This window comes from Elephantulus edwardii, unplaced genomic scaffold (assembly GCF_000299155.1).
Source record: "Elephantulus edwardii isolate Elephantulus edwardi_28Jun2011 unplaced genomic scaffold, EleEdw1.0 scaffold00214, whole genome shotgun sequence".
Lineage (NCBI taxonomy): Eukaryota > Metazoa > Chordata > Mammalia > Macroscelidea > Macroscelididae > Elephantulus > Elephantulus edwardii.
Window position 1 is genome coordinate 3437159 of NW_006399964.1, and position 13346 is coordinate 3450504.

The window sequence follows — 13346 nt, forward strand, 5'->3', positions numbered from 1 at the left end:
AAAATTCGATCATTCTCTCTCCAGCTCCATTTCTGTCACCGAGTCCATGTTTTCCAACTCCTCAATGTTCTTCTTTGTTCCTGACTTTTGTATTCCAGTCACCCATTATTATCAATGCATCTTGATTGCATGTTCGATCAATCTCCGATTGTAAAAGTTGGTGGTGGACCAAGTAGCGTCTTGCCATGCAGTACCCAGGGCACCAGATTAGATACTCCACTTGTAATTGAATGAGATGTCCTGCAGAAGACTGTATAGTTTTGACAGCACCAGTCCATCTTGCCTCTGTTGGCTTGATAATATCCATTTTCCCTATAGTGTACATATGCATTTCCACAATGATGATTCTTTCATTCTTTACCAAATGTATTCAGGCTTTCTGTTGGCCTAGTGGGGAAAGAATTGTGCTGCCCACCCAGTAGCACAAGGCTCAAATACACCAGCAGCTCCAAGGGAGGAGTGACAGTCTTTCAGGATTTACAGCTTTTGAAAACCTGCTTAGAGGGTCAGTTTTGAGTTGGTTCCGACTCAGTGGCACACAACAACCACCTTTAGAATAGGGGTTTTCTAAACAAATAATCTAGAACCTCTCTTCACAAGTGTATTTGTTTCAAATATTTACTCTTTTAATTTGTTGCAGTCAAGGTGCAATGAAACTTAGGAGTTTATTTCATTGATCATGTTGTCTTAGAATCTCAGGTTCTCCATATGAGTGTCAAAGAGATGCACGGTGACAGCGACGTGACAACAGTGATAGTAGAGGGGACAGGCTTGGATCCAGACTGTCTGGTCTAAGGACCAGCGCTGCCGCCTGTTACTTCTGTGACCTCAGTAGCGAATACATGAAAGGCAGTTAGTAATTGTACCTCTGGTAGGTTTTCAGAGAAAAAAAATATTAAGCATTTAAATTAACTTTATTATTATTGAATGCCCATTATGTACAAATTTAAAGTAGTTGTTCCATTGTATTGTTTTTGTTTTAACATTTAGCTTTAGTATGCTTAGTTTCCTGGGTTTACAAATATCCACAGTCTTATTATGTGAATACTTCTAAGACATCTGATTATTTCCATTTAAGGATGCCATAAACTTGAAGAGTCTGTCATCAAAGCAGTAAAAATAGCCCACCACATTTGGCTTAGAGTTTGCTGTAATTAATAGAGTGCTAAAATATCCTACTGCATATGTATAAGGTACATGAAAGTCCTTCATTCTTTGTACAAGTGTGCCTGTGTGCTCTTTGGAAAAGTACGGGGCTGGGTGTGGAAAGACAGAGGTTGCTCCCAGACATGGATGAGAGATGACATCGTCCCTGCTGTAGCCTGACACAGTCATGGGCTGCTGCTGTTGCTGTTCATGCCATGTAGCACTGAGTCAAAGCCAACCCATGTCCGACCCTCCAGCGGGTTTTCAGAGGCCGGAAGTTCCACCTGAGGAGACTGCTCATCTTCCTCCCTTGGAGCAGCTGGTGGATTCGAACTGCGTGTCTTTGGGTTCGTAGTGCAACTCCTTATCACTAAATGACCAGGGCTCCCTGATCATGATCTCACAAGGAAAACTGCTTGGAGGCAAATAATTTTAATTCAGTACAAATTATGATAGAAGTTTATTCAAGGGAAAGCAGTTTCACAAAACCCTGATAGGTAGGTCAAGGAAAGCTTCACAGAAGAGAAAATGCCTGAGCTGTATTTTGAGTATTAAGTAGAAGTTCAGCAACAAGTAAGGGAGAGAAGGCTGAAGAGCTGTGCAGCTGCGTGAACGTAGGAACAGTGTGGAAGGTTCTCAATTGCAAATTATTTTTCTATAGAAGACAGATTGTGGTGGAAGAAAGAGAAAGGCCTCATGGAAAATAGACAGAAATTAAAGTAAGACAAGACAAGGAGGGGTCCTAATAAAAAACTCAAAACTCATTGCCTCTAATTGGAGCCAGTGCATAGCTGCCCTTCCCCGGTGACTTCTCAAGGCTGGAGTGCCTTTAGGATCACAGCTTACATCCCTAAGGCCTTTGCCACCAGAGCCCCTGTGGCATAATAGGGAACTAAGGTTTATGCTGCAGAACAAAGAGTTAATGTTTTTCATTTATCATTGTAAAACCAAGGACAATTTTATAATGTTTTTGTATGTAGCTGTTACCTGTAGGGCAATCTTGAAGGTAGGGGTAAATTACTCTAAAAGAAATAAATCCTAGATAGTTTTACCTTTGAGTCAAGCATCTTGTTTAAATAAACTTCTTGTTTAAAATGAAGGAAAAAAAATACACAACCCAACACAAAACAGTACCCGTGTCCACAGGGAGGCATGCAGCTGCCCCTGCCTGGTGGTCACATCCACCCGCAGCTCCCTGGGAGGAAGATGGGCTGTGATTTATAGCCTCAGAGTCAGGTTGGCGTGGCAGCAGTGAAGGGGGATTGTATTGTTGGTGGGGTTTTCTTTGTTTGGTTTTGGGTTTTAAGAGCCTTTCCAAGGGGAACTTCAGGACAATAGCAATGGGATAGAGTTAGAACTGTAAAAAGTATGCTTTTAGGAATTCAGAGTTTAAAGCAACAGTTTAATTCACAAATGTAAATAATTTTTCTATTTATGTGCTTCTTATAAGGAAAGTTTTTACTTTACTTGGTTGAAAGTCTTATTGGTAAGCCAAATGTACAGCATTTCTTTAAAATAAAACCGATAAGCATTCATATAACATGGCACTGTATAGAATGCCAAATAAGTATCTTTTTTTTAAGATATATTTGTGTTGAATATTGTTTTGTTTTCTCCCCATCCATAGTGTGTGGATTCTCCTGCCATATAACTTGCGTCAACAAAGCTCCAACGGCTTGTCCTGTTCCCCCCGAGCAGACGAAGGGTCCCCTGGGTCTAGATCCACAGAAAGGAATAGGCACCGCATATGAAGGTCACGTCAGAGTAAGTAGATGAGCCCATGTCCAGGTTAATCTTTTATGGTGTCGTCTTCAGCTAGAATCACAGTTTAGGACCTGAGTTCTTGATGTTGTTGCATACCATCAAGTTGGAACCAATTCATAGCTGATCCTGCAGCGAGTTTTCAGAGGCAATAAAACCACACAAAAGGAGATTGTCCATCTTTCTCCCACAGAACCACTGGTGGGTTAGAACCATGTGCCTCTGAGTTCACAGCACAGCTCCTTACTGCTAAGCCGATGGATAAAACTCATTGAAATATTTTACTTTATTGAGATGAATGACTTCAAAACAAAAAAGCTAGACTTTGCTTAGAAATAAACTCCAAAATGTCTCTAAATTTTTTGTACTATCCTTGTCTCATTGTGAAGAAATGTTGAACTCTCTGTAAAGGATTCTTGACAGATGGTCTTGCCAGAAGGTGTGAAACGTCTTCACAGTGTCATCTTGCTTTTTACCAGGAGGGCCGCTCAGTGCAGAAGCAGGAGTTCTATTTCATCTCCAAATTTTACTTTTATGCTACTTTGAAAGGAAACCAAGTGTATTATCTTAACACATTATTACTGAAAGTTAAAATGATTCTACTTTTTTTACATTTTCAGGATTAAAAAATTGTTCTGTGTTTTTCACATTATTAATAGTTATGTTCCATCTGCTACTTCACCAACCATAGTGGCAGACTTCTGATGCATATGTTTAGGTGTTTTCCATGCATTGACCTGTATGATGACAGGAGTTCTGAATAGCATTTAAGTGAAGTTGTTTTTACTGTTGGTTTGCTTGCCTACCTGCCTATAAACACAACAAAGATGCCTAAGCCTGCTGGAGTGAAAAAAGGATGGCAGCGAGCCTTGGCTGTGGTTTGTGACTTCAAACTCTTTCTATACGACATCGCAGAGGGGAAAACGTCTCAGCCCAGCGTTGTCATCAGCCAAGTGATTGACATGAGGTAAGGTGGAACTGTTTGTGGTGTTGTGAGATCAAAGTGAGGTGTTCCCAATTTTCCTTTCATGATACTGCCATGTTTATTGAATTAATTTAGTCTTGTTTTTATCATTTACTAATACAGCTGAGCTCTGGTGGCCTAGTAGTAAAAAGCTGTGCTGCAATCCTGATGGTATGTGGTTCAAATGCACCAACTGCTCTAAGGGAGAAGGATGGGCAGTTTCCTCTCATGCAATTAAGTGCCTCTGAAAATTCACTGGAGGCTCAGCCATGAGTCATTTGCGATTCAACAGTACACAACAATATTACTGTAACGGATCATACTACAAAAGAAAGTCAGGTGTATTTTTAAGATGGATCAGGGGTGGGTGCGTGTATAATGGAGCTGTACTTACGTACCATTGAATCAACTACAACTAACAGTGACCCTATAGTCAACAGACTTAAGCCTCTCCAGCACCATCCTCATGACGTCCGCCATGCTCCAGCACGTTCTTAGAATCAGCAGTGTTGGGGAGAGGGAGACCAGTTTGTGGGCCTGGTCTTTATGGTGTTTATGTCATCATCTCAAGGTTTAGAGTATAATTCCAAGGAGAATAAAAGGAATAAATGTTTCAAATTCTGTCTAACTCTTGGACTGTACAGCAAACATTTATGTAAGTACATTTCTGAAGAGAAAGGCAAGATTCTTTTCTTCCTATCGTGAACGTTTCTGTTCTCATGTTACAGACCTTCTCCTACCCTCTGAAGGTCTCTCCTCCTCCTCTTGTAACTCCAGGCATTCTCTGAGTGATCATAGTTTCCTCCCATAATGTCTGTCGCTGTTGCTGCATTTGGTGATTCCCTGATATCTGTCTTCAGTCCAGATATTTCTCCTGCACTCAAGACTAGGATTTCCATCTGTCTTCCACTGGCATTTCACCCCACCATTACAAACACAGTTGTTCCCACAAATGGTAGACAATAAAAGAGTAGATGCAACTAATATCAGAAAGGAGAGTTTGACAGAACATGTTAAGGAACTGCATACAGAAAGAGAGAGGAGTGAAGAATGAGAAGAAGGTGTTGGGCCTTCAAGAACAAGAGAGTGATAGAACCAGAAATCAAATTCAGGACATCGCAAGGAATAGTCACTGTGAGAGAAGTCTGATATGTCTTGAGAGCAGTTGCAGTTTATTAGGGAGGCAGGAAAATATTCTGGAGGCTCTGAGAGACGCCAGGGTTCAAATCTCAGATGGCTGCTTACAGACCTTTTTAACTCTAGGTAAACCAGTAATTAAAATTTGTCCTTATGTAATATACCACTGTTAAACTGCTCTTCATAATTTACTTTGGGTATTGAGGGAAAGATTGTAAAATTGCGCAATCACTCTGGAAAACGGTTTGGCAGTTCCTCAGAAAGTTAAAGGTAGAATTGCCTTGTGACTCAGCATCTGCTATCCTAGAATAGACAAAGAGAATTGGAAGTAGGAACGCAGATACCTGTCCACTAGGGCTCACTGCAGCACTATTCCCAGTGCAGAAAGGTACAGACAGCATAGATGTCCTTCAGCCAGTGAGCAAGAAATGTGTTGGATGCATGCAATGGAATATTAGTCAGCCATAAAGAGAAATGAAGTCCTGGTATATACCATGACATGGATAAACCTCGACAATATGCTGAGTGAAATGAGTCACAGAAGAACAAAAGTGGATGGCCCCACTTCTATGAAATATCCAGCATATTGGGACCGATTTTTATTAGTGATTACTGGGAGCAGGAGGGAGGTAGGGTGCAGTGCTTAGGGGATCCTGAGCTGCTTTTGAGAGTGATGGAAAATGTATGCAAAATGATTTAAGAACATTATGAGAGTGAGTTCATGTCACAGAAGTATATGTACAAAGAATTGTAAAATTACAAATGTTTTGTTGCGTAAGTTTTTGAAACAATTTAAAATATACTTTGGGCACTGTGAAATACAGTGAAGGGGAAATATAAAAACAAACAAACTTGAAACTTCAACTTGAACATTAATGCTATTAGGTTCAAGGAATATTTCCTCTGAATTATTTGGATACACATTCCAAACCATACACATACATACCGCATATACTGACTTTTAATATTATGCTTTTTCTTCAGGGATGAAGACTTTTCTGTGAGCTCAGTCTTGGCTTCTGATGTTATTCATGCAAGTCGAAAAGATATACCCTGTATATTTAGAGTAAGTGTACATGCTATCATTTTCTCGGAATTATGTGGGTTTTAAATCAGTGTATTTTTTCCTACCTATAACTTATGTGTGAACTTACTTGTACTAGTTCCAAATCTTGTATTTCTCTATATTCCCCATAGCATCTAGTGCATGAATGTGTAATGTGCTAGTAGTTAATTAGTAAAAGCCTTTTGGCAAGTTCTTTAGCTTCTGCATTAGGTTTCCCGTGTATAATATTTTTTAGTCCCCCTTCTATTTTCAAGTAAATATTAGCCAAGTAGAACATAGGATCAGACTTTTTTTTTTTTTTCAAAAAAAAAGGAAGTTTATCTCTTTAAAATTGCCATGTTTTAATATTAATGCAGTTCCAGTCACCTGTTGCTTTGTAAAAGCCGTTCCAAATGTAGTGGTTTAAAATGTTGGTTGGCAGGCTGGTTCCTGTGTGTGAGCCAAGGCTGTTCTTGTGGCAACGCTGGGACAGTGCAAGGGGCCTGGGTGTTTCTGTTCCGTTCTCTGTGCACTTTTTCTCCAAGAGGTCTCTAGTCATTCCCAAGTCTTGGTTGAGCTTTACATAACACGCTCAGCAGGAGAGCAGGAAGCCTCCAAACCTTCCAAGGACAAGGGCCCCAAGCAGGCCTCCAGTCCCATCTATGCAGGTCCTGAAGCCAGCCCAGATTTAGGGGGAAGGGTTCTACCTGTAGACAGAAAGAATGGAATGCCCCAGGAGGAATAGTCAGCCTTCCCTGGAGGCTGTCTACTATAGTAGGATTCTTTAATTGGCAAATGTAGACATTGAAGCAGAAATGGAGTGCTAACCTACTATTATGCTTGAGTGGCTAATATCTGTCTGTGAATCTTATGTCTAATGAGTCAGAGGAAGACTATGTTTCATCAGTCTTCCTTTTTTTTATAAAAAAAAAAAAGTATGTTCTTTTCCTCAGCTGCCTGGGATCCTGCAAAAACCCAATTCACATTGTTGTTGTATGCCATAGAGTCTGAACCACTCCAGAGGTTTTCAGAGGCAGTTTAACCACAGGAGGTTGCCCCCCTTTTTTTTAGTTGTTGTCATTACATTTTATTCATTCAATCATGGAGGAAAATGTTTGAGTGGCTATTCATATGAAATTAAATATAAATTACAATCAATGTTAAGTAGCATCCTTATTAGAAACATTAAAATGTGAAAAATATGTTTCAGAATGTATTAAATATCATATGCAATGGCCACATTTCAACTTAGAATTTATAACCAAAGGAAATAAATGGATTATTTTGGTCATTTTTATGTTTTACCATTTTTCCAATAAGTCTGTTTTGTACCTTGAATATAGCAATTGTGTTATACTTCCTTTGTTTACTCTGTGGTGTGGTTACAATGAATAGAAATATATGCACCCACCCTGTATCCATCAGGTGCATATGTTGATTTCAGTATGAATAGTTCCCTTAGATGTAAGAATTTGCTTTAATCTTTCTCCCACGAAGCTGCTGATGGATTTGAACCATGCTAATAGGAGCCAGCTCCTTAACACTAGGCCACCAAAGTGCCATTCCTGATTCACATAGTCAGTGATGCTTCTTAATTAATTTTAATAATGAATCCAAGTAGCATGTGTGTGTGTGTGAGAGATTGATATTTAAATCTGTTCTGATTATGAGTGCTATTTGTATCATTAAAGCCTTCATTTGAATACTAAATTATTTGATCTTACCTATGATAATATGAATTATTAGCATGAAATAGCAGGAAATGTAAGTATTTTTTAATATTTAAGACAAATTAAAAGATGATACACTACAGTGGTTAAGAGCATACTTACTGGTCACAGACTGCTAGCTATATGCCCATAGAGGAAGTTTATAATATATGACACAAGGATGGGATAACAATTATTAAACAATTTATTTAATGAAGATTTTACAAGGATTAAATGACTATTGATACCCAATACTTAGTAATTAAAAGGAGTCCTGGTAGTGTAGTATGTAATGTACTGGGCTGTTAACTGAAACTTTAGCCATTCAGATCTACCAGTTACCCTGTGGGAGAAAAATGGGAATGAGGAGAGCAAGGGCCACGTGGGGACAGTGATGTCTGACCTTTCCCAGTATCACAAAGGGGAACTGTCCCTGTCAATATCATAAACAACACAACCAATTCCCATGAGGTCAGACATGTCTCCCACACTTCCATGCCATCTCCACACCAATCTTACTGCTTTGCTGGGTCCAGAATCCAGTGTGAAAGATCATAGGCCACAAAACCATATTCAGTAAGTCAGAAAGCTGCGATTCAGGTTAGTAGCCAAATACAGTCACTCATTTAAGAACAGCTTTAAAAATGTTCTCGCAGGCAACTCTGCTTTGAGCCTCGCAGCTTCAGGTCAGTGTTCAAAAGTTCTCAGTCTTGCCAGTCAGTGTTGATGTGTGTCACACACACACACACACACACACACACACACACACACAGTTGTCCAGCAACTTGGGCAAACTTGGGCACAGGCTCTTGGCTTAGCTGTCCACGAGGGGTTAGTAATCCCAAGGTAGCTCAGTCTCATGTTCTCTAGTTTGTCATGACAGATGCTGCTGTGGGTGGAGCTGGAGCGAGAATTTCTGGGCCGGAAGGACGTGCTACCTTCTCTCGTTTCTTTTTCATTGATGGAGAAGATCTGGTTCGGTGGCTAGAGCCTTTCAGTGTAATGGCACAAAGGCCCTATTCGCAGGTTCCCTCCCATCACTATGGCAAAGTCCAATTAAATGGCTAGGAAAGTCACATTGAAAGATAAACGCCACCATGGGTAGTCTCCTCCTCCCATGAAGACTTAAAACTTCTGAAACTCAGTGGAGGATCACCATGCGTTGGAACAGATCAAAAACGGTCAAGTGGTGATACCCTGGTTGTACTTTGCTGGCCGCTGAGCAGTCACTAATGTAAATGTCCCAGCGGCCCCTGGGAGAAGGATGTGGAGTCAGCTTCAGGGAATGGCTCGCCCCTGGGAGGCCCAGGAGGCTGTTTTCTCTGTCGTGCAGATGATCGTGAGCTGAAGCAAGCATGAGGGCAACAGGTTTAATGCACTTTTCTAATGTTAATGGTTCATAGCAAAGGAGAGGGAAGATGATCTCCTACCTTTGATCTGTCATGAATTCTAATGCTCGAACTAGTTATTATCCTAATTAGGAACAGCCAGTCTCTATAAAGGTATCATTTAATGGATGCTTACTTCATTGGTGATTGCTCAGCAAACCAGCCATAAAAAAGTAAATGAAAAAATAACTAGCAGGAAAAGTCTATGTGTTCTAATAACCATGCCTATTGGTTAAATTGTTCTAGGTTACAGCTTCCCAGTTCTCCGTGTCTAATAACAAGTGTTCAATCCTGATGCTAGCGGATAGTGAGGATGAGAAGAGTAAGTGGGTAGGAGTGCTGAGTGAATTGCACAAGATTTTGAAGAAAAACAAATTCCGAGACCGCTCTGTCTACGTTCCCAAAGAGGCCTATGACAGTACTCTACCCCTCATTAAAACCACCCAGGCAGCTGCAATCATAGGTATGAGCTTCCATTTGTCATATTCTCATGATTGTTTACTCACCTACCTGCCTTTGTGACCAGGGACCATCTTTCATGTAGCAATCACCAGTGTTTGATGTACTAATATGTGTTGTCTCAGAAATGCTCAATAAATGATCTGAATGAATAAGACCTATATTCAGTTAACAAGAATTAGCCTATATTCTAAAATGCTTATTTTTCCAAAAATACAGCAGTGACAAATATTAACTATCGACCTATTTTCTGCTAAATGACTTAACAAGTTGTTTAATTTCACAAAGCATGAATCTCATATGTAAAATGTAGCTGTTAATCAACTTACGGAAGTTGTTGGGAAGCTTAAATAAGATGAATTCTGTAAAACAAAGTACCTTGCAGATGAGCTGCCCTCTAGAAATAGTAACTGCTGCATCTGCAGTATTACATTTTAGCCACGTTCTTATGTACATAGTCAGTTCTTTTATTACTTTCTAATAATTACTGAAAAGTGCAGAAAGGAAGGTTCAGGTTTTTTCCCTCTGAAACAAAACAAAAATAAATGGAACAGAGTCTAGAGCACTAATAAACTTTAAGGGTGTTTTTTGTTTCCTCAATCGTTGAACAAACATTTAATTATTTTAGTCAGTCTTGATATAGAGTAATTTTTAATAACTTCCACTAAAAATTAAAGTACTAATAATATTTACTTAGGTATCTGAAAGAAAAGTATGCAAATTGTTATTTTTAAATTTGTACTTCTTTTGCATCATATTTTCTTTACTAATTATTACTAATAAGTTACTTTTTTATTTCTTCAACATTATGTGGTGTTTACTAATAAAAATCTTTCACTCTTGTGTCTTCTAGATCATGAAAGGATCGCTCTGGGAAATGAGGAAGGGTTATTTGTAGTGCATGTCACTAAAGATGGTAAGGAAAAAGGCTGATTGTCTGGGAGTAGCTTCTACCATATGTTGTTTTAAAATGGTCAATTCTAAAACTAATGTCAGCTTTTTCTATTCTTTATTCTTCCTTCAGCTGAAATTTCCCAATTCTAAGCTGATTGGTCTTTAAGTCAAAAGATCAGTTTTTAAATTTCCATCATCCCTCTGAGTTCTAAAACTTCAGGTGTCATTTTATGTGACAGTTCTGCTTATGGAGTCAGATTATCTTTCTGAAGATAGTACTTGAAAAAAATGCACAGCTTGCTCTTTCCATTGCACTATTAGTACCATAAGAGGTAACAGCCATGAAGGAACATTTCTTTATTCCCACCATTCAACACAGCTGTTGGTTTTTATAGAAAGAAATGAAGCCGTGAGAGAAATCAAGAGAAACCCATTTACTTTAGCATCTTTAAATGTTTTATTCTATGTTTGCATCATCATAGATAGGGGGAGAACTGCATTTAAGTTCTATTATTTTGTTGTCTATAGAAATACTTTCGGTGAAATATGAGATACTTAATAGAAATATTGCTCAGTCACTCAGGTTTTTTAGCATGGAAACCTCATGGAGAAGTGTCACAGAATTCAATGTCACTAGAAAAATTTTTCTTAAAGTTTTGACATTCAGTATAATTTGTAAACTTCCACTCAAATAAAAAATATTTAAAAACATTTTTAACAATGTTTGGCTTGTATCAGATTGGAACTTGAACTTTTTGCCTTGACTATCAAAACTTCAATGCCAGATTGAATTTGTTACTGTAGTTAATTGTTTTGTATCTTATGTTGTTGTTGTTTTTGTTGTATAGCATCAGTTGGAACTGACTCATAGTCGACCCTCCACCAGGTTTTCAGAGGGTGTAAATCACATGGGAGGAAATTGCCCATCTTTCTTCTGCAGAGCAGGTGGTGGATTTGAACTGATTACGTTAGAGTTGACAGTTCACCTTCTTACCACTTAGCCACCAGAGCTCAGTTCTATTTCTTAGGGTTTAATTCTCTTCCCATTTCTCTGTATGGTTTAAATTCTGTTTTTGTTTGTGTCTTGATTATGGGCTGACATGATTATTGGTATATAATTGGGGTAGAATTGAGTTAATAAAACATACATTTGATTTGTTGTTGTTTCCATGTATAGAAATCATTCGAGTTGGTGACAATAAGAAGATTCATCACATTGAACTCATCCCAAATGATCAGCTTGTGGCTGTGATCTCGGGTCGAAATCGGCATGTGCGGCTCTTCCCTATGTCGGCTTTGGATGGGCGAGAGACCGATTTTTACAAGCTAGCAGAAACTAAAGGGTGTCAAACCCTAACTTCTGGAAAGATGCGCCACGGGGCCCTTACGTGCCTGTGTGTGGCCATGAAAAGGCAGGTCTTCTGTTATGAACTATTTCAGAGCAAGACCCGTCACCGGAAGTTTAAGGAGATTCAAGTCCCGTATAATGTCCAGTGGATGGCAATCTTCAGTGAACAGCTCTGTGTGGGATTCCAGTCAGGATTTCTGAGATACCCCCTGAATGGAGAAGGAAGTCCGTGCAGTATGCTCCATTCAAATGACCACACGCTGTCCTTTATTACACATCAGCCAATGGATGCTATCTGTGCTGTTGAGATTTCCAGTAAGGAGTATCTGCTGTGTTTTAACAGCATTGGGATATACACTGACTGCCAGGGCCGAAGATCCAGACAGCAGGAATTGACGTGGCCGGCAAATCCTTCCTCCTGTTGTAAGATGCTCTTCCTTTTGGCTCTCTTAGCTTTCTGCCTCATGCCTTATTTTTTAACCAGTGAAATCTCCTCAATGTAATAATTGTTACTAACAGAATATTATTTTGGGTTTCTAAGTCACCCTTGGGTCCTTCCTAAGTGTTATCCATTTCTTTAAGTAGCGTAGCTGTAACACAGTTAGGCCTGAGCCAGCAAGGTCAGCGTTAGCACAGCTGTGATGGAAGCTGATGATTTCACTCAGGTGGATTCTTGACCCAGGCTGTTTTGAAATAACTCGGTTATCTTCTTGTTTGTTCAAAATGATAATGTTTGCACTCATTAATAGTCAATTTTCTATAATGTAGTGTCTATAAGAAGTTTTGCTTCGTTTTAATTTAGTCAGGTAGAAGGTTTTCATTTCTTGTTTTACTTTTTCACAAAATATTCAGACACTAATGAGTTACTGAATTACAGGACATGCGCTGTATGAGACATAACTGTGACCAAACTAGGCAGTGCCTTGACAGACATACGGTAGAGAATATTCATGCTAAAATGACTAGTTGAAGTAGAATTCTTATAATAGCAGCTGCTGTTGTGTGCTGTTGAGTCAGAATCAACCCATAGCTGACCCTCAAGTGGGTTTTCAGAGGCAGTAAATAAAAAAAAGAGGAGACTGTCCTTCTTTATGTATGGAGACTGATACATACTTATTATGAAAAAATACAAGATAAAAACAACAAAAGAAAAATATGTCCACCTGCCCTAACTAAACTATTCTTAATGTTTTGTTTCTTCTGAAATATATACTCTTATCTGTGGCATCTTACACACAATGATGTGCTAGAACTTTGACCTAAAGCTTTCTCTACTTTGTAAATATAATGGAATTCCTTTGTAAGATGTAATAACATGCCTTTATCTAAAATTCTTTTTCAGCATTAAAGTATTAAACCCTTGGTAGTTAATAGAACTATATGTATTATAATAACTGTGTTATCTGTTAATGATATGTCAATTCTTCATTTATGACTGGTAATCTTATCCACTTCAAAACTGTTTTGATGTGCTGTCCCTGGATTTTGATGAGAT

General features: G+C 38.9%; 1 protein-coding gene across 4 annotated transcripts in view; it reads left to right on the top strand.

Annotated features, from left to right (window-relative positions):
- The window catches only part of CDC42BPA (CDC42 binding protein kinase alpha (DMPK-like)), a 418998-nt gene that overhangs the window by 368507 nt on the left and 37145 nt on the right, over positions 1–13346 (top strand). For all 4 annotated transcript variants that reach the window (XM_006897745.1, XM_006897747.1, XM_006897744.1 and 1 more), the window contains 6 exons: positions 2774–2910; positions 3735–3874; positions 5993–6074; positions 9397–9613; positions 10463–10525; positions 11681–12274. In XM_006897745.1, coding sequence (XP_006897807.1) covers positions 2774–2910; positions 3735–3874; positions 5993–6074; positions 9397–9613; positions 10463–10525; positions 11681–12274 — 1233 coding nt within the window. The remainder of the gene's footprint in view (positions 1–2773; positions 2911–3734; positions 3875–5992; positions 6075–9396; positions 9614–10462; positions 10526–11680; positions 12275–13346) is intronic.